Source organism: Syngnathus scovelli, chromosome 13 (genome assembly GCF_024217435.2).
Source record: "Syngnathus scovelli strain Florida chromosome 13, RoL_Ssco_1.2, whole genome shotgun sequence".
NCBI classification, from domain to species: domain Eukaryota; kingdom Metazoa; phylum Chordata; class Actinopteri; order Syngnathiformes; family Syngnathidae; genus Syngnathus; species Syngnathus scovelli.
The window spans coordinates 8,779,396-8,798,223 of record NC_090859.1 but is presented as its reverse complement, the minus strand read 5'-3'; the positions used below and the strand labels follow the sequence as shown (position 1 = coordinate 8,798,223).

The following is an 18,828-nucleotide window of genomic DNA, read 5'->3' as shown; positions in this document are numbered from 1 at the left end:
AAGCTCTCGCATGGCTGAGTGAGATTCATGCTGACTCAAAGGCCATCCTGGCGAAGCAGGGTTAAGAAAAGAAGGGCTAGCGGGGTATTCCCGACATAATGAGATCACTTGGACACCACACATGGAGGCGACCGTGTGACTTTTGGGTGAGCTAGTTGGCCACGAGGGGCAACCACAGTTAGTTGAGGTTGCGACGTCTCGCCGAGTTGCGAGGGTTAAGACGGGAATCAAAATGCTAATCAGCAAATATCCATGGTCACCATAGAACCTAAATACAGGAGTACCTTAGTGTCACCAAAAGCAAGCTATGCCCCTGAAAACAAAAACCAAATTAAATGTAGCTTGATGTTATCAGAAAGTCGCGACGGCCCATGTGACCCATTCACCCGACGAGGCTACTGCAGGCCTTGGATGATTACTCAGTGTAGTAGTCAACTGGAGTACATGTAACCTAAACCTGAACGTGTGTGTGTGTGTTTTAATACCCCCGTTGGAGGGATTTAGGCCAACGCAAGTTTGACTGCTCTTGTTGAATCATCATGCTCTCTCTAATGCACACCACCACCACCACCAAAGGTTGGTCATATCTGTCGTGGGCCTTGTTCATCATGCAGGACCACACATGGTGCAGAAAAACATTCACTCCTTAACTCTCGGACACTCACATATTCACACACTGGCGTGCACTCATTTACACACACTAGATTGTGTTTCATTGTAAAATGACACCCACGTTTCAAACACTGACATCATCAGCGAGTAAAACCTGCAAGAACCTGAGCTATGTTGTCTTTACCTTCCTCAAGGCTAATTGCGCTATAGGTGGATGTGCTATCCCAACCATCAATGTCCTATTTCAGCAAGCTTTGCACAAAAGCACCACATTTTAGCCTCTTAGCGCTGAATTGAAAAAGGTTCCATGCATTATATGCGCATGCCCGAGGCCACCTTCGCTACTACGAGCTTGACGATGTAGGGCACTTCTTGCATTGCTGGATAAGATGTCGACCGTTCTATTTGTAACTCCTTTTGTGCTGGAAAGATAGCACAAGAAAAGAAGGCGTTCATGTAAGACAAATAGAGCGGAAAAAAATTAATTTAAAAAAAATACTTTGAATAATCTAATGAGATCTGACACAAAAGCTGTTTTCATTGTCAGAGCAAACAAGATATTTGATCGCAACATGACAATGAAACAGAATTATTAATTAAACGCTTTTATGCAAAACATTTGCTTCTATAAAAATTGCATGATACATGGTTTGTAGTAGCGTTATCACACAAAATAGATCCACATACGTCCGAGACCGAGATGACCCAACATTCACTTGGGAGTGTTTATGGCTTCCTGCTTAGCTGCTGGAAGCGTGCAGCCAGGGCTCAATGCTATCCTGGTGGCATTCCAGAGCATCACATTCTCACTTTTATTAGCACAGCTCACACTTGGCCACCTGTCACTGATATTAATGCAAAATAATCACCACTTCACTCACTATCTTTGGCACCAGACACTGCTATTAATACCGCAACGGTGCCAATGTCACCGTGACTCTCTAATGGGACCATTTGTCATTCAAGGACTGATCTCAACGAGCTTTGACATTTGTGTTTGTTGGAAAACATTTTGCTGTGTGAAATTAAATTAAAATGTGTACAATTGCGGATTCTGTGCTGATTTCAAAGTAAATCCTTTCCTGTTTTTCTGCATGCTGCCTACAGCTGAGTGGTCATGCTTACTAAAACAGGGTAAACAGACATAATCCGGTCAAATTTAGAATTTGCTTCCTACAAAGGGCAGCAAAGGTTATTATTTTGGTTAAAAAAACATTCAGTCTAGTTTCATGAACCATTACAGAAATCAGAGGATGCTTATTGTTGAAAGGATGAAATCAGTGGATTTGGACAAGTTTACTTTAAGCCATAGCTTTAAACGATTACTCGATTATTAATATTAGTTGTCAATTTGATAAGACAAAACAACCAACGGTGAAAAGCAATTATTCTGTGTTACAAGAATAACACCTCAGTGAGAAATTCAATGGTGGTGATGGAAGTAAATTAAGATGGAAGCAACTCGTTTAGATCTTGAAATGATATTGAGAGGCTAATAATGGCTTGTTGGCAGACGATGAGGAAACGCAGTAATGGAGTTTAAAGTGGTGGTGGTGGGGGGGTTGATCACGTTCACGTGGAGCTCGTGGATGCCTTTGGCTGGCGCGTGGTGAGGCTATTTTTATCGGAATTCCATAATGACAGCTGTCATCCTCTCAAGTGTCTGTGAGACTTTCCTGCATTTTCCATCACAAAGTTGACACGGAGAGGGCGAGGATTAAAGAAGTATTGGTGGCTATAGATTAGTTTGCTTACATTTGAGGTATTATGCAAATAGAAAAACAAACCGTTTTAATACGGTCAAAGACTTTAGCTGAAGTTCTAACAGACAACACATCTGATGAATTTCAATGATAGCAGTGCTCAGAAGTTTACATACACTGGCAAATGTGCGAGATGTGTGCAATTCATTCAAAATTACTGACTCGGCAAAAAAAAATATGAAATTAAGCTACAAGGCATCTCAGAATATGACAATCATTTAAAAAAAAAAAACAGGCGATGGTGCTCGTTTAGTCATTTTTACCCAAAATTGGTAACATTTTACACACTGCCAGGATATGTAAAATACTGACTTTGCGCCAGTCTCTTCACATCCATTTGAAACCGTCTGGGAATGTGGGCGTCAACATTTTGGCAGGTGGCGAGCCCAGGTCGTATAATGACCTCGACATTCCCCAAATGCCAAACATGGCCTCGGTCGGCAATGCCTTTTGGATTGGGTAGCAAGGTGCGGTCGGACGCTCGGACAGTGATATGCCACTTTAATTTACACTGCACCTTTGGAGATTGTTGTCAAGGTCTAACAGAGGTATTCTAATTTGTGCGTGTCGTTGATTTGTATAAACAGCACTGGCACAAAAAGGGAGGCTGAAATCAAACGGCTAATATTCTCCCGTAGGAATGACACAGAATGGGGCGGGGTCAAAGTCGACCCAGGAATATTCTACCTTTGGGGGTAGTATCAGAAAGGCATGGAAAGCCTCTTTGAACTCTGCCTGGAAAAAGTCATTATTCAGTGTCACTGCTCAGTATAAACACCACCAAGGAATAAATGGAGTAATAAGTGGATCTTCTTACATGACATTTTTGCCCTTCTGAGGTAGCTCTGTAGACAAAAACATTACCAAAAAAAGTCATTTTAATTACATGAAAAAATGTTATTGAACATATTCATTTCCACGTAAAAATATACGACAGTTGTTGACACAGTAAAAATAGGTTTTCCATTTCAGTTCCTTTAAATTTCTTTGTAGACATTTTCAGTTCAAAACACTGAATATTGAATAATCCGAATATTTTCTACCCCAGTATTACAACATTAAAATGAAGACCATCAAATTTGCCACTTTAAGGCAATAATGTAATTATTAAAAGGTTGCTTACCTTCAATGAACACTTCAAAGTGAATCAGAGCACACAGCATTATACTGTATGTGCAAGTAAACAACTGAAAAAAAAAAATCTAATCAAACAAAAATGTTTTTGTGTCATGTGACATTTTTTAATCAAGGAAAGTAATATAAAACTTGTTAATTTTTTTTGACTTTCCTTTCCTAGCAACAGGAAAAAAGCTTGTGTAGTAAAACTAGCTTCGCCAACCGGCAAACGTTTGGGAACTTGATCTGAAAGAAACAAGACGTTATTGAAATGTCAACGTAAGAACAATTGTGTGTATGTTTATTTCTACACGAGACATTTTTTAAAATGTAAGGAGGGTTGTATTTAAAAACAATGGAAAGCATTTAAAAAAAATGTTCGTGTTAGAACTTACTGGTTTGTGGAGCCAAAGGTATTTCCTGAGAACCCTACAAACACAAATACAATGTTATACAGTGCGCACACAAAGATGATGCAAAGACAAGAAGGAAAAGTTGTCACCTCCAGGTTGTGGCTGCTGTCCAAAACCTGCAAACCCGGTAGGCTGCGCCCCAAAACCAGGTCCCTGCTGGGCCAGAGCCCCGAATGACGGGGCACTCTGATTGGCTAGTGCCCCAAAAGACGACGCGCTGGACGGCGAAGCAAAACTGTGGAGTTAAAGTAAGATAAAAATGATTCAGACCTTCAACTAACGTTTAACAAAAGAAGCACTGAGTGAAGATGTAGTACACTTCTAATGTTAACTTATGGCACTAACTGGTGAACAGTTTGATGGGATTCTCAGCTTGCATTGACACACATTCTTGTGACCAAAGTGTTCTGATTCAAATCTTCTGTCTGGCCATCTGTACAGCTATCTGACAAAAAGCAGTACCGAATAAAGACAGCGGTGTTAGCCTCTGCCATTAGCCACCAACTGGCTAGCCAGTTGACTCGCAGATGAACCAACAGTCTTCTGTGATTTAAATTTTGGTCTACTTGTGTGTACTGTATGACAAGAAATAGTGCAGCTTGCTAAAGTTCGTCCTTGCAAGCTATGGAGACGTCAAATGTCTGTTTGCTTATTTTGTTACAAAGTGTACAGCTTGGAGGATTTAAGAGGGGCTGATGAGAAAAATCTTCCAAGCCTGGATTAAACCCACCATTTATTGGACGATAATATACAACATACATTTAGATGATTTTCAAAAACAATGCGAGCAAAGTGTCAGATGGTGCATACAATGATGGGGGAGAGGTTGGGGGTTAAAATATCAACAGATAATCCCCCCCCGCAGGACTTGTGCCCACCGACTCATCAGCAAGTAGATCCGCGAGTATGCAAAACCCAGAGAGTGGGACAGGAAGTGAGATGACTTAATCCGCCAGCAGCGTGATCCGCGAGTGAGATTATCAGAGGGGAATAATCTACTCCAGCACAAATTTGGGTTGTGGTCATGAAAACCGATCTAATGAAAATGGGAGTGTTACTGTTCAACAGTGAGTGCAATTTGGCGTTCTTCATTTAATTGTTATTTTTTTAATTTATGTCCAAAAGGCGCTTCTCATAGTAATATTTTCTCTATTATGATTTTAGTGATGGACGTTAATGCACACTCTAAATTTGTATAAATTCTTATGCTGCCGCCATTAACAATGGAACGCCATCGTAAACCGAGGACTCCCTGTAAGAAAGAGCATAATTATTTATTCTTACCCAAATCCGCCCATGTTGGAAGCTGCCGTACCCTCTCCAAACACTTTGCCGGCGGAGGAGCCCATGGTGTTACTGAAGGACGGACTGGTGCCGAATACCGGAGTGGCGCCGAATGATGGTGACGTGCCAAAGGCTGGGGGACTCCCGAACACCGGTGCACTGCCGAAGCCGCCTGAATTGCGAAGCACAAACGTTAGTTTGTTACACTTAATCGGCATCAGCCTATGAATTCACCTAAAATGCACATTTTTGGAATGGTAGAAAGAACACGCATGCACAGGAAGGACATGGAAACTCCACAATTTTATTCTTGGACAAACATGACTTTTTGTTTTTTAATTACTTTTTTTTAAGGATTTTTTAAAAAATGTATTAGTCCAACTTAATTTTGATGAAAGGATATTTAGTGGTAATGCTCAGAGAGGGAAAAAAATACTAATAGATATTTGTTCGCTCGTAGCGAGCCAGGATGCAAACTTGTCAAGCGTCTCATGGTGTGAAATGTGCAAGTTGCAGCGGGCCTGACGGCGGGTGTGCTGAAATTACAACGCGCCTACCAGCACGCCCCAGTAAATAATTGATTGCACTAATGTAACAAGATTACATTGGCTCCATGTAGCAGAGTGATCAGGCATTACGGCGTGGAGGCTTGGGGCGGGTGCTAATATCCAGCTGAAAATGTGGGGGGGGCGTGGCTCAAGGGATGAGACCAACAATGCTGCTTTGAAAGATAACATTAAAAGATAGGCGCTCATGTTGCAATTTTTAAATGAGGTTATTGGGCGGATTCTAATTCTAAGCATGTTTTGTTTGCTCGAAGCTATCGGAATCAAACACACCCTAGTGCTACTTAAGCGAGACATTTTGAATGAATGATTGGAGAAAAGAAAAATACGTGTCCTGATTGGCAGAGGACATGGATAGACGCAAGGTGTTGACGTTATTGCCGTTTACGAAACCATTTTATTATTTGCGGCAGTTTGGGACAGATCGAGATGGGATGAGTCACAGAAAGGTATCGAACTGGAAATGTCTGTGCAAGTAATTCACATGTAAAATGATGCAACACTGCCTGACAGATGATCAGACTAAGCCTGCTTACGCCTGGCTGGGTTGAGCAGATAACACTTGCTGCAGCTCAGATGATAAATGAGGAGCAAGTGTTAAAAAAAATGGTGCTGCGTTAGATGGCCAATGGACGGGTTCATCACTGTAACAGGACTATCACTGAATTCTTACAGTACCTGGTTTTGCTGGGCTAGCAAAGGATCCAAAGCCCTGGGAAGCAACACTCCCTGCACCGGAAGTGAAGGTCCCACTGGGTTTCTGCTCCCCAAAGGAGGCCTGTCCAAATCCTATGGGTTCAGCAGCGGTACCACCAAAGAGACTGGGAGTACCTGTTGGGGAAAAATAGGTTGGTTGGAAAAAATTTAAGGGGACATGAGACAGGTGACAGCCAACGTCTCATACCGGTCTGAGCAGGTTGTCCAAACCCTCCGGTGGAAGCAATAGGACCAAATGGATTCTTGTTGGCTGCGTCTTCGCTCGGCTTGCCTCCTAGGCCGCTGAAGAGGCTGCCGGCTGGTGAACCTGCTGCATTGGCGGCGCTGGAACCAAACAGGCCTCCACCCGACGGCTGAGAGAAAAGTCATACTCACTATGCAGATTGAAAATTATTTCTTTTTTAAGAGAGAAAATAGTGATACCGGTCCAAATACGCTCCCCGTGTTGGCTTGCTGGCCAAACCCAGACGAAGCAGCTGATCCAAAGCCTGTAGGACAGAAAGGTTTTTGAAGTTAATAACAAAATCCCATTTGTCTATCTGTCTGTGTAAGATACCTGCTAATATAAGCATACAGCGAGACTAAACCTACCTGACGGCTGACCAAAGCTGAATCCTGCAGATGAGGATGTGGTGGTGTTACTCCCAAAGAGAGACCCTTGTCCGAAGGCGGAGCTCTGTCCAAACGCGCAGGTGGTGCTCTGTCCAAACAGTCCGGCACCAGTGCCGCTGGACGTGTTGGCGTTCGTACTGGCGCTAAAAGAAAAGGAACTGGCGTTGCTTGGCGTGGCTGCTCCAAAAAGACCGCCTCCTCCTCCGGTGGTGGCGGTGCTAGCGCTTGCTCCGAATGCAGACTGTCCGAAAGAGAAGCCGCTTGGTGTTGCGGTGTTGCTCGCAGGTTGGCCAAAGCCGCTGGGTTGGCCGAAAACAGGCTCGGCGAAACCGCCTCCGGTCGATGTGCCGAAGGTGGACGAGCCAAACACCGAAGGGGCCGCTGAGACTGCAGGGGTTGCGGTCGGCTGTCCAAACACAGTGGTGGCAGCGGTGGTAGTAGCGACTGAAAAAGTGGGGGTGGCCTCCCCCAGGGTGCTGGTCACAGGGGCTGCAGCCGGGCTGGCAGCATTTTCAGAAGCAGCTGTCGTGTTGATGGCGGGCATCACAGCAGTAGAGCTGCTTTCCGTTGTTGTGGGTTGAGTGAAAATGGACCCAGGCTTCTCAGAAGCGGACACCTGGAACGTCGGTGGGGCTACTTGGGATGCAGGAACCGCAGGGGTGGCCGACGTTACGTCTGGAGTAGTGTCTGCCGTGGCGATTGGAGCCGGCGGGGGTGTTGCCTCCGTTGCTGGGACTGAAACAGGGGCATCTGGAACAGGATCAGCGTCCTTGACAGTGGCCGGCTCCGGGGAAGACATTTCTAAGGGTGCGACACCCTCGATAGAATGCTCTGGAGAAGGCTCTTTTTCATGAGATGATGGGAGCTCTGAAGGTTGCGGGGCTGGTTTGGGGTCTTCCGTTAGTTCTGTGGGGGCCGCTAGGATGCTGCTGAAAGACGTGGGCAGCCCCGAGGCAGGGACGTTGGCCGTGGTCACGCAGAAGGTCAGCTTTGGCGTGGTCTCAGGAGGTTTGAACAAACTACCGGACTTAGACATGTCAGCTCCCAGAGAGTCTCCCGCAGACTTCTGATCACTGCTGAAGTTGAACTGTACCGCTGCTTTGCCGATTCCAACACCTCCCATGGTGAAAGCAGTGTTTGCAGGGGTAGGTTTGGTAGAGGAATCCTTTGCTTCTTCTCCTTGACCGACACGTAGCCCAGAGAAACTGCCTAAAGTTTCACCTCCAGTTGTTTTAGGGAGTTGTATTGGAGTTGCAGAAACCACAGTAGGAGCAGGTACAGGTGATTCAGAAGATGGCGGCTGTGCGGCTGACAGGGCAGCAGTTAGGGAAGGAGAAACGGACTTTGACGGCTCCTCGACAGTCTGACCGAATATCAACTTGCCATTTCTTCCAAAGGAGAACTCACTGACATCCTTCACTGAATTGAAAAACAAACAAAGCAAAATGACACTCGCAGCTGCTGACATTAAATATAAAAACAAAATACGAGTAGGCACCCCCTATACTCAACAAGTGCTAAATCAAAAAAAAAATCTTAAATTTTGATTTAAAAAAAAGCATGACAATTGGGAATAAATAGATTTGTAGTGACAAAAACCAAAGAGTTTTGCATGTTAGCTTTACCCGGTTTCTGATTGGCCATCAGCCTGCGAAGGGCAGCGCTGGCGGCGGCCTGTTGAGCCGGAATGGTGACAGGCACGGTCCTCTCAGTGGACGGTGCCCCATGCTTGACCGTTTTGGTGGCAAGTGCAGTGCTGTCAGCGCCGCTAAGGTTGATCTTATTGGTGGGAACTGAAATGACAAGGATAAGGGAAAAACAATACATACAGTTAAGGACAAAATTATAAGCCCCCCTTTGAAAACGTCTTTTTTTTTTTTTTTTTTTTTGAATATTTCCTGACTGCTACTTACTAGAGCAATGAAATTTTAGCACAGCATTTATGAGCATAGCAGATTTATTAGAAAACCTTCATTACACGTAATTTTGCTCAGAAGCAGAACATTACATACAAAATCAAAAAATACCATGATCAAAATTATTAGCCCTTTGGGAGTAATGGTTGATCTGTTGAGTTATATTCCAAAACACTGGTCTAACAAGTTGTTAAAACTTTGCCAAGCTCTCAATGATTGACCTGAAATCAAATCTAGAGGTTGCTTTCAATATTACGCTTGGCTGAAGTTTACCTGTGGTTCACATTAGTCTGCAATCATGGTGAAAGGAAAAGAAATTAGTCTTGACTTAAGAAAAATAATTGTTGATGCTCACAAGGAAGGAGAAGGTCATACAAGTATATCAAAGCAATTCAAAGTCTCAAGAACTGCAGTCGGAAGCATCATAAAGAAATTAAAGGAAATTCACACAGTACAGAACAACAAAAGCAGAGGCAGGAAGCGCAAGATTTCAAAATCTTTGGAAAGAAAGGTAGTCAGAGATGTATTGAAAGATCCACGAAATTGAAAGATCCACGAACAACTGCCAAGACACTAGTTAATGACTTGGGGAAATCTGGAATAGATGTCTCAAGGAAGACAGTCACAAGAGCCCTGCACAGAAATGGTCTGCGAGGGTGCAGACCAAGAAGAACTCCACTCCTTCAAGAGACATCTTTAAGCGAGATTGCAGTATGCTCGGGACAATATGGAGAAAGGCGATCAATATTGGAAGCGTGTTCTGAGGTCAGATGAGACTAAACTGGAGCTGTTTGGTCACTGAGATGTTGCCTTTGTTTGGAGGAAGAAGGGAGAAGCATACAACCCTAACAACACTGTCCCGACTGTGAAACACGGAGGTGGGAGCATTATGCTTTGGGGGTGCTTCAGTGCAGCTGGCACTGGGAATCTTGTCAGGATAGAAGGAATCATGAGGAAAGAAGATTATGAGAAGATTTTGAGGGAAAACCTTAAACAGTCTGCTTCGAAGCTGGGTTTTGGTCATCGTTTTGTGTTTCAGCATGACAATGACCCGAAACATACATCGATAATGGTGAAGGAATACCTTCAGAAGAGCAAAGAGTCAATGTTCTGAAGTGGCCTGCACAAACCCCAGATTTAAAGCCCATCAAAAACTTATGGAAACAACTGAAGACCAGAGTTCACGCCAGACGACCATCAAACCTGGAGGAACTTGAGAGAGTTGCCAAGGAAGAATGGGCTGCAATTCCTCAGGAGACCTGTCTTAAGCTTGTTGAGAACTATACAAAACGACTGCAAGCTGTTGTCCAGCAAAAAGGATACACAATTGACTATTGATGTTAGGGGGGCTAATAATTTTGACCATGGTATTTTTGGGTTTTGTATGTTCTGCTTCTGAGCAAAATTATGTGTAATAAAGGTTTCCTAATAAATCAGATATGCTCATGAATGCTGTGCTAAAATTTCATTGCTCTAGTAAGTAGGAATCAGGAAATATTCGAAAAATAATGACATTTTCAAAAGGGGGCTAATAATTTTGTCCTTAACTGTATATAGAACATTGAATACATAGGAAAAAGAATCTGCTGCATATAGTATATATAATAAATATATATCAAATAAATGTGTGCACGTGTGAAATGGTAATATCACAATATTTTACTTACTCGGGCTGGCGATAGGACTCAACATAAAGCCCATGTCTGCCACGGACTGCATTTTGGCCAATGGTGTGGACTGGATGGCTCCAAAGCCAGGCTGGATGGAGGGGGTCCTCACCACGGTAAGGTGTCGAGGGTATGGAGGAGCGGCAGCGGCTGCCATGGGGAGGCGCTCAGGTTGCAGCTCCTCTTCTTCCTCTTCCTCCTCCACCTCAAAGTGAGGCAGATGAGGCTCCATGGACTGAGAAAGGGACGAGGTTGAGCTCATGTCATCCAGGTCTTCGTAGTATTTCGGCGACAGGAAGGCTGAGCGGGATAGGTTGGCTTGGAGAGAAAAAGGAATAATTCATGACAAAGTGTGATATATCAGAGAAGTTTCTCAGTCTAATTTTTAGCCTGAATGAGTACCTGGTGCAGTGGAGCGAACCGGGGGCATGTGGCCCTTGGAGAGGAAGTTCCGCAGCTGGGACTGTTTAACAGGCGATATCTTGACTGAGAAACACACAGACATTTTGAGCTCTTCCATTGTCAGTAATATACATTTAACTGTGCAATAATTTCTACCTGGTGATGGGCTTTTGGCTTTAGGAGAGGTGGTGTCCAGTCGGGCCTTCAGCAGGGCATCCCTTAAACTGTCAAGCTCGTTTTCTATACTGTTGTAAAAAGACAACAACAACAAAATATAACCTCAACTTCGAAAGGGAATATTTGTATTTTTAATACAGGTGAAGTGAAACAATTCAATTCACTTGCGTTTTTTAAATTCAAACCAATTTTCCAATTCGAAGCAATGTGTTGTTATATTCACAGAAAATGTCATTTTGCATGAATTTTTTTTTTCTCCTATGTCATTTATGAGACTACATTTTGAAATCTGGATTTGAGAAACGCAAATACGACCTTCCGGTGGTGGCTTTGTTGCGGTTAGCCATAGAAGCGTCCGTCTTGTTATAGAGGTGCAGCGAGGTGAGCTCGTTGACCATCTGATCCAGCCTGTTCTTCTGCTGGTTGATGATGTACAGGTTGTTGGCCAGCGTGGTGAACAGACCCTCGCGCCCAGGCACCACCATGTGCCTGCCGACGTGCCATGTGATGAAGTGGTAATGCTAACGCTAAGTCACTAAATGATAAAGGGCGATTTTTTACATACTTCTTTTTTTTCTTCTTCTCCAGGTGTTTCTCCCATTCCACATCAAGCACGCCGTTGACGTCCTCCACAGCAAACATGACGTACTGGTAGAGCTGGCGGATCTCCTACACAGAAAGCAAATGGAAAAAAACAAAACTGATTTGGATCTTCAGTGACTAATGTCGTCATTTGCATCGAACATTTTTGTGAACAAAGGCTTTTCATTTGGATCTTGTCTTTTGTCCATCAGTTTGTGCTGATTGACAAGAATGGGTACTCAGGGCAGATCTGGACTTTTAAAATTAGCTTCTTGCAATAGTTAGCCAGCTGGCTTTATATAACTTTTAGCCAGAGGTGGAATCAGCCAGATTTTATGTATGAAGAACTTTGATTAAGATTTTCTGTGGCTGGTTTCAGCATTTGACTTCATCTGTTTGTGCTGCTTGACAGGAAAAAGCACTGACTGCTCAGGTTAGCTTCTTGTGCTAGCCAGCTAAGCGTGGATATGGATGCTCTGTGACTGATGTTTGATAAGACGCCCTTAAATATATTAGCTGCATTATTCTTGATAGTTGAGGACTTATTTTGAATATGGTCATGTGTTTTCACCTTGAGCTGTTCCTCACTGCGTGGGTCCAGGGGTCTTTTGTACAGCAGTTGTCTGTAATTCCGATCTCTGCTGAGCTCGCTCTGGGACTTAACTTCCTCCGCTCCGGCAAAGCCCTCCAGTAAGGTGGTCTTCAGTGTACCGATGTCACTGTGCAGAGACTGGAAAGAACAATTTTGTTATGGCTCCAACTATTCCGTAAAATGAAAATTTCTATTTAAAAAAAATTACCTCTGTTGTTTCCTTAATCTCCAGGGTGAAAATATTCAGATCCTCTGACTCTTTCCTCAGTTCTTTCATTTCCTCGTTGGTTCCAACCTTGAAGTCGGCCATCGAGCTCCTCGCCTTTAAATCCTCCAGTTCCTTTTGGAAGTGTGAAATCTGACGAGAGCATCGAAAGGCATACAATTAAAAATCATAGACAAGTTCCCTAGTAAGTGTCAAAAGGCATACAATAAAAATCATAGACAAGTTCCCTAGAAAGATTCGACCATACCTCCTCCAGTATTCCAATCATGATGGGATCAGTTTCTTTCTTTAGCTGAGGTTGCGGCTTCTCCATTGGCTTTACTCCGACTCCAACTGCCTGCAAAAGGAAGTCAGAAAATCAGCTGTTATTCCAAATTACTGACCAAGGCAGTATGTTACAGTACAGTCGTGTACAGGACTACGAAGAAAATAATAAAACATTCAGGTTTTTTTCTGTTTCTGTGTGTGCTATATATTTTTTTTCATAGCTTGTACATAAATAGTTGATTGATTAAAAAATAAAAATAAAACACCTGTGGGGTTTGGATGCGGCCCTGGGGAGCTGGCGAAGGTTTTTGGAGTGCCGCAGGTGGTGTGCTAGTTTGAACTGAACTTACCGGGGCTATGAGGAAAGAAAACAACTCGTTATGAGATGAGCAACAGGTAAGAACAGGAAATATGGAAAGTTACGTTTTGTGCTTACTTGACACTGTGGCTGTCTTAGCGGTGGTAACAGCAGGGAGGGCAGCCACCCTTCCGTTTGAGACTATACCTTTGGGCACAGATGGCGCAAAGGAGAAAGACGACGGAGGGGCTACTGGAGGTTCAACAGCTGAACACCTGGGGAAAACGGATGTCATTGGAAAACTGCTTCCGTCTCTAGTTCAATCGTATATTTCGTTTTTTAGTTTTGCCAGTTAGGATATAAGGATACCTCACCTGTCACTCAAATTGAGTGTAACTGCAGGTATAGAGGGAGTGGCAAGGTTCTGAGGCGTCGGGGCTGTGACTTTATTTGAGGGGGTGCTGAAAGAGAATGCAGAGGGCGCCGCTGGGGCTTTGGATGGAGGCTTGGCGGTGGCGGCGAACGTGAAGCCTGAGGCCCCAGAGCCGAAAGGTTTGGACAATCCCAAGGAGAAGGCGGGAGGGGCCGAGTTGCCACTGACAGACGATAAGGAGAAAGCGAAGCCTGATGATGATGATGAAGTGGCTGTGGGACTAAGGCTAAAGGGGGGCGCAATAGATAACGAGACATCCACTGAAGTCACGGCGAGGTTTGGGAAGGCAGACGGGAGAGGAGTGGCAGATTTTGGGGGCTGCGTTGCCAAGGAAACTGAAGAACAAATAGTCGCATCAATAACATGCAGTACAACTCACTTTTTTTCTTTATTTTCTGTGGTGTGTATTTGTGACTTTCCCACCTGGCTTGGGGGGTCTCTCACCCTCCGTTGGGAGTGCGACACAAGGTGCAATTAGTTGCTTGACACCGGCGTTGAGGTTTAACAGCGCAAAAGGGCAAAGCAATCCCTCAGTCGACAGCATGAGCAAAGTGGGAGCAGGCGGCAACGTCTTTTCATCGCCTTCATAAAAGAGAAGCAATTTAAATGCATTAAGAAACCAATCACACTTCTAGAGGGAAATAAAGTCTTACTGAAAATTAAACAATGAAAGTAAGGCGTTGCAAGAGAGAAAGAAAGAAAGAGTGAGAGCGAGATTAAGAGAGCGAGAGAGACTCATCAGCATTCCACAGCAAGGGCGTCTGGAGCCGCTTTGTTGTTTGTTGTGAGACATCTTTAATGAGCGCCTCGTTTACTTTCCCCCCCATCTCTCAATGTGACGTCTCTCTCTTTTGTTGCACATTGAATTTTTATCGTGTCAACAATGCCGCAAGAAAGTCCAGGTTCTTAAAGACAAGAGGGAGCGACGAGACGGAGTGCGTCAATATCTGTTGAGGCGGATGCTTATTACTATTCTCTACGTGAACTCTGTCGAGCACTGCAGTGACAAAGACATGAGGGATTTTGGCTCGGGCTCATTACAGAGGGTGTGTTGGCCGTTAAATAGAATTGACACACACGCTAGGCACGAGATTAAGCCTACTAAGTGCCACCTCTATAGAGGTCAGGTCAAAGTGCATGTTGCTTTTTGATTTTTTTTTCCCCAGGAAGGCCCAGCCTTGACAAGTGATGTCGACAATATGTCATGAAAGAGTGAAAACAAAAGAGGGGGTGGAGCAAAATGAGGGAGAAAAACAACAACAACAACTTCACATTGAATTGATTCTAATAGACGAGTTAAGTCATTCTTGGCATTTAATGAGTCAAAGAGCAGTAGACGCTTACTAATGCGGATCTCCTGCTGGCTGGTGTAGTCGATGGCTAAGCCGAGGGGCAGCGTGTCTTCACTGGTCTCGGAGACGGGCAATTCAGCCCTGCTAGCATCCTCCAGCATCCACAGTTCCCAGATCTTAAAAAACAAACAAAACCCCCCCCCCCCAATATTTCAACGTCACCGTGACTGAACAAGAAGAGCATAATGATAAAATGGACACTTTATGAGGCACCTTCTCATCTTGTCTGGAGATGACACTGACTTCGATGGAGGCTGCAGACGCGGCCAAAACAAGGTTCCTGAGAAAAGCAAACCGTGTTGCAAAATGGTTGAAGTACATATTCTCCATATTGATATTTTGAGTCACACTCACCAGTCTTCTATATGACTGAGGAAGTAGTGGTGCTGTCGCTCCGTGCAGCAGCCATACACAGTGTCACTGAAGTTCAGGTACTTTGTTTCCACCTTTTCATCCTTTTTCTGTTGTAAAAACAAAAGAATAATTTGCTCTATTTAGCATCAGCCAGAAGTTAGTGATTGACACTTTTTGTGATGAATATATTTGACTTGATGCCAACATTTCATGAGTGGATGAACCTCAGCCGCCGTTTTTTTGGCAACTCAAATTTTGAATTGCAGTTTCACATTGTAAGATTTATATATGTATGTATAAAAAAACATTTGAAATATTTGAAAAAAATTGCTAAATGACGCTTAAATACATGTAGTAACAGCACGTGTGATGTGATGCTACGAATGTTGAGAACAAAGCTGACTAAAGAACCCTCCCGCCAAAAATAGCAATTCACAAACTCAGCATACAGTAGATAATAATTCAGATACTCACAGGGATGGTGATCAACACGAGCTCGGGTGGGGTCTCCGGGGAGCCGTCGGCGGCAGCGTAGGCTACAGCAAACGAAAACGTCCTCAACCACAACACGTCAAGAACTGTGAGAAAAACAAAGCGGTTATGATGACTATTTTGAAATGACATACATGGAAGACACGTGTATATAGAAACTAAGTTACCTTTGACTGGGTCATCAGAGGTGTAAAAGTGGGGGCACGGAATTACTTTCTTTTCCTCAAGGGCCTTTTAGTCAAAAAGTCAGTTAGCAAAAAAGTTGCATTTTTTTTTTTTTTTTTAATCAATATTTTGACTTACTGGAGTATACTGGCTGACAGTGCCATTCATTTTCCCCACGGCGACCTGTTTCCCTTTGGGGCTCCAGCAAACTGGGGAATGACATCACAAAGAAGCCAAAACTAAGCAGCAGCCGTGTCATGGTCAAACGCAGCGCGAAGGGCCTTACTTACGGCATGTGACACCACTCGAGGCGGGGAGAGTGGCCTGAACTCGGACGTCGTCTGCAACTTCCAAGATGGACATACTGCCATCGGATAGACACACGGCCAACATGGACGCCTGAACAGGATTCCACTTGAGGTCCAGTACCAGAGTCCCTGAGGGCACTGTTGGCTGCCACGAGGCGAAAGGAAACTTTTGCGGTCGCGCCTGAAAAGAGCACAAAATAGCATTCAAACCATAACTTTACATACTGTGCAGTCAATATCCGCTATTTACAAGGGAAATGCAATTGACGTTGCCCTCCTTCCTATGTGTTTGGCATTGTATGTAGCATTAAGCTAACATCATATGGTAAAGTGTGTAATTGTCTTTTGTTTTAGGTTTTACAGTGTGTCAGGATAATTAGTTTTGTAGAAGCGCTGGCCGGCCTGAACCGGAGGTCTCATACCTTCGCTCAAGGCCAACACATCTGCCAGGTTTTAGGGAGTTCTTATATTCCCTTCCTTGTCTTATCTGTGAGAGGCCCTCACTAGTTATGAACAGAACACCTTTGTTCTTTGTTTAGCTAAAGAGAAGTTCTTTCTCTATTATACCTTGTAGTTTCTATTTATGAATTGTTGTTGACCGGGACAGTTTTTACTCAATGTTTGGTTAAGTAGACTTCATGCAAGTTATCTCACATCTACTTAACGTTTGTTGGAGTGTATGCACAAGAGATATCTGATTAGTTACTCATCATTATTATTGTGTGAAACGTAGTACAAAGTCTAGAGCAGTGGTTCCCAAACTTTTTCAGACTAGCGCCCCCTTGGCTCCCCAGTGAATTCCTAGCGCCCCCCCCTCCTAATGGGAGTATCCAAATTGTATGCCTTATTATTCAGTCTCCTGTCACAGTGTGTTGGTCTTGTGATGCTTACCTGGTTAACGAAGGTGCGTACGTCGTAAAAGCTGGCGAATAATGCTGCCTCTTCCGAAACGGCGCATACAGACAAAGTAAGTTCGTCGCTGCTGAGAGCCAAGTTATGCAGCGTCGAATCCAACCTCACCTCCACCAATGCTGGTATTCCATCAACTAAAGAAAAATAAAAACATGTTGATTTCAATTAAGAAACATGCAGTGGTACCTTGACTTTTGGATTGCTCATCTTTAACCCCTAAGGCGTGTTATTATTTTCTGCTCATGACTGTCAATTTTATACTTCCCCCTAGAGTGCAAAAAAGGAGCAGCACAATGTGGATTTATTTTAAGGAATAAATGTTGTGGAAATCTTTTACATTCAAAATGTTTTGGTACGTTACACTTCATCAATTTTTCTGAAACGTTATTAAAATTTGCCGTTGCTTGGAAGCTGCATTTAATTAATGGCCCTTCCATTCATTTCAAAAGGAAAAGTTGATTTTACATACTTGTAAAATGATCAAGGAACAAGTTATGAGCATGTCATGCAATAAATCAAACTCGTAGGTTTAATTTATCACAGAAGTTAGGACCATTCATACCTATCGTGTTGGAGTTGCCCTCCCGTTTGTCAACAGCGAGGATGTCTTCCGTGCGATAGACCTTGAACAGCCCACCCGAGCCGACGAACGTCAGGCCGTACTTGTTAGAGACAGCCAGTAAGCTGGAGCGCTCTCTCGGCATTTCGCCTGAAGGTTCAAAAACTTTGGCTTTCTTCATCTGGCGGAACTGAAAGTCCTGGAAGCAAGAAGTATACTTTCATAAAACACATCTATTTTCTAAAGCGCTTGTCCTCCTTTGGTTTTCATCAGATTAAATGCATGTCCAAGAAATACAATTTTCAGCACTTAGATCACAATAGGAAAAGTCAAATTCCATGGGGAGACTTTTATCATCTTTTTAAAACGGAATGCGAAGGATGTAGCTTGAAAAAGTGTGCAAACACTAGCTAGCGAGTGACGAGTTTAATGTTCCCTTAAATACTACATGCTGCTTAATCTACAATAACAATAACTCAATAAAAGCTGTCGAGGAACGGTTCATTCATTACAACACAAAGTTAAGTCTGACTAACTGAGTGTTTCAATGCTAGCAAACACCAGCTAGCTCTTGCTAAGCAATCCAAGAAATGCCGAAAGATGGTTACCTTCATCTCCCTCTCGGGAGGAGAGTCGGTGTCGTCGCTCATTTTCAAGCATGCAGATGAAAAACTTTCTCAAATAAGCCTCTAGATTTAAATACTCCTTTTCTTGGGTCAAAATATCGAGGGGTGCAACATTTGTTCGCCTGACAGACGCAAACACACCGCACCGTCCACGCGATTTCAAAAGAGCGACGTAAACGTCACAGCGAACGCAGGATGAACAATCGATGCCAGAAATGATTTTATTTTTTTTATTTATTTTTTTGCGGTCAAGACATATAATGACTATCGTAATAATACACATTTATGCACATAAAAATCAGAAACGTAAATAATGTAAAAGTATTATTGATGATTATTTTTTGATTTAGAAATGTTTGAACAGACTTACTACGTGATCTGTTAAGGAAGGTGGACACTCTTGTAAGAAAGAGGATT

At 43.5% G+C, this 18,828-nt stretch overlaps 1 protein-coding gene across 4 annotated transcripts; it reads right to left on the bottom strand.

Moving 5' to 3' along the window:
* Positions 1-2,861: 2,861 nt before the first annotated feature.
* On the bottom strand, positions 2,862-18,604 carry nup214 (nucleoporin 214). Of its 4 annotated transcripts, none has more exons than XR_011088028.1 (33): positions 18,394-18,604; positions 17,789-17,984; positions 17,206-17,360; positions 16,297-16,495; positions 16,145-16,215; positions 16,009-16,072; positions 15,824-15,927; positions 15,350-15,456; positions 15,209-15,275; positions 14,988-15,111; positions 14,067-14,225; positions 13,585-13,978; positions 13,349-13,485; positions 13,179-13,267; positions 12,893-12,982; positions 12,628-12,777; positions 12,399-12,557; positions 11,811-11,914; positions 11,561-11,734; positions 11,225-11,313; positions 11,069-11,152; positions 10,667-10,984; positions 8,709-8,876; positions 7,063-8,502; positions 6,895-6,959; positions 6,659-6,824; positions 6,433-6,585; positions 5,189-5,360; positions 3,994-4,139; positions 3,887-3,920; positions 3,499-3,737; positions 3,193-3,220; positions 2,862-3,110 (listed from the first exon to the last, which is right to left on the bottom strand). XR_011088028.1 is itself a non-coding variant. In XM_049737984.2 (31 exons), the coding sequence occupies exons 1-31, from the start codon at positions 18,433-18,435 to the stop codon at positions 3,701-3,703; spliced, it is 5,457 nt and encodes a 1,818-aa protein (XP_049593941.1). In that variant the 5' UTR covers positions 18,436-18,604; the 3' UTR covers positions 3,236-3,700. The 4 variants fall into 4 exon arrangements, 1 of the variants encoding a protein (XP_049593941.1); XR_011088029.1 differs by having other exon boundaries at positions 2,862-3,106; XR_011088027.1 differs by having other exon boundaries at positions 2,862-3,220.
* Between the last annotated feature and the right edge of the window lie 224 nt (positions 18,605-18,828).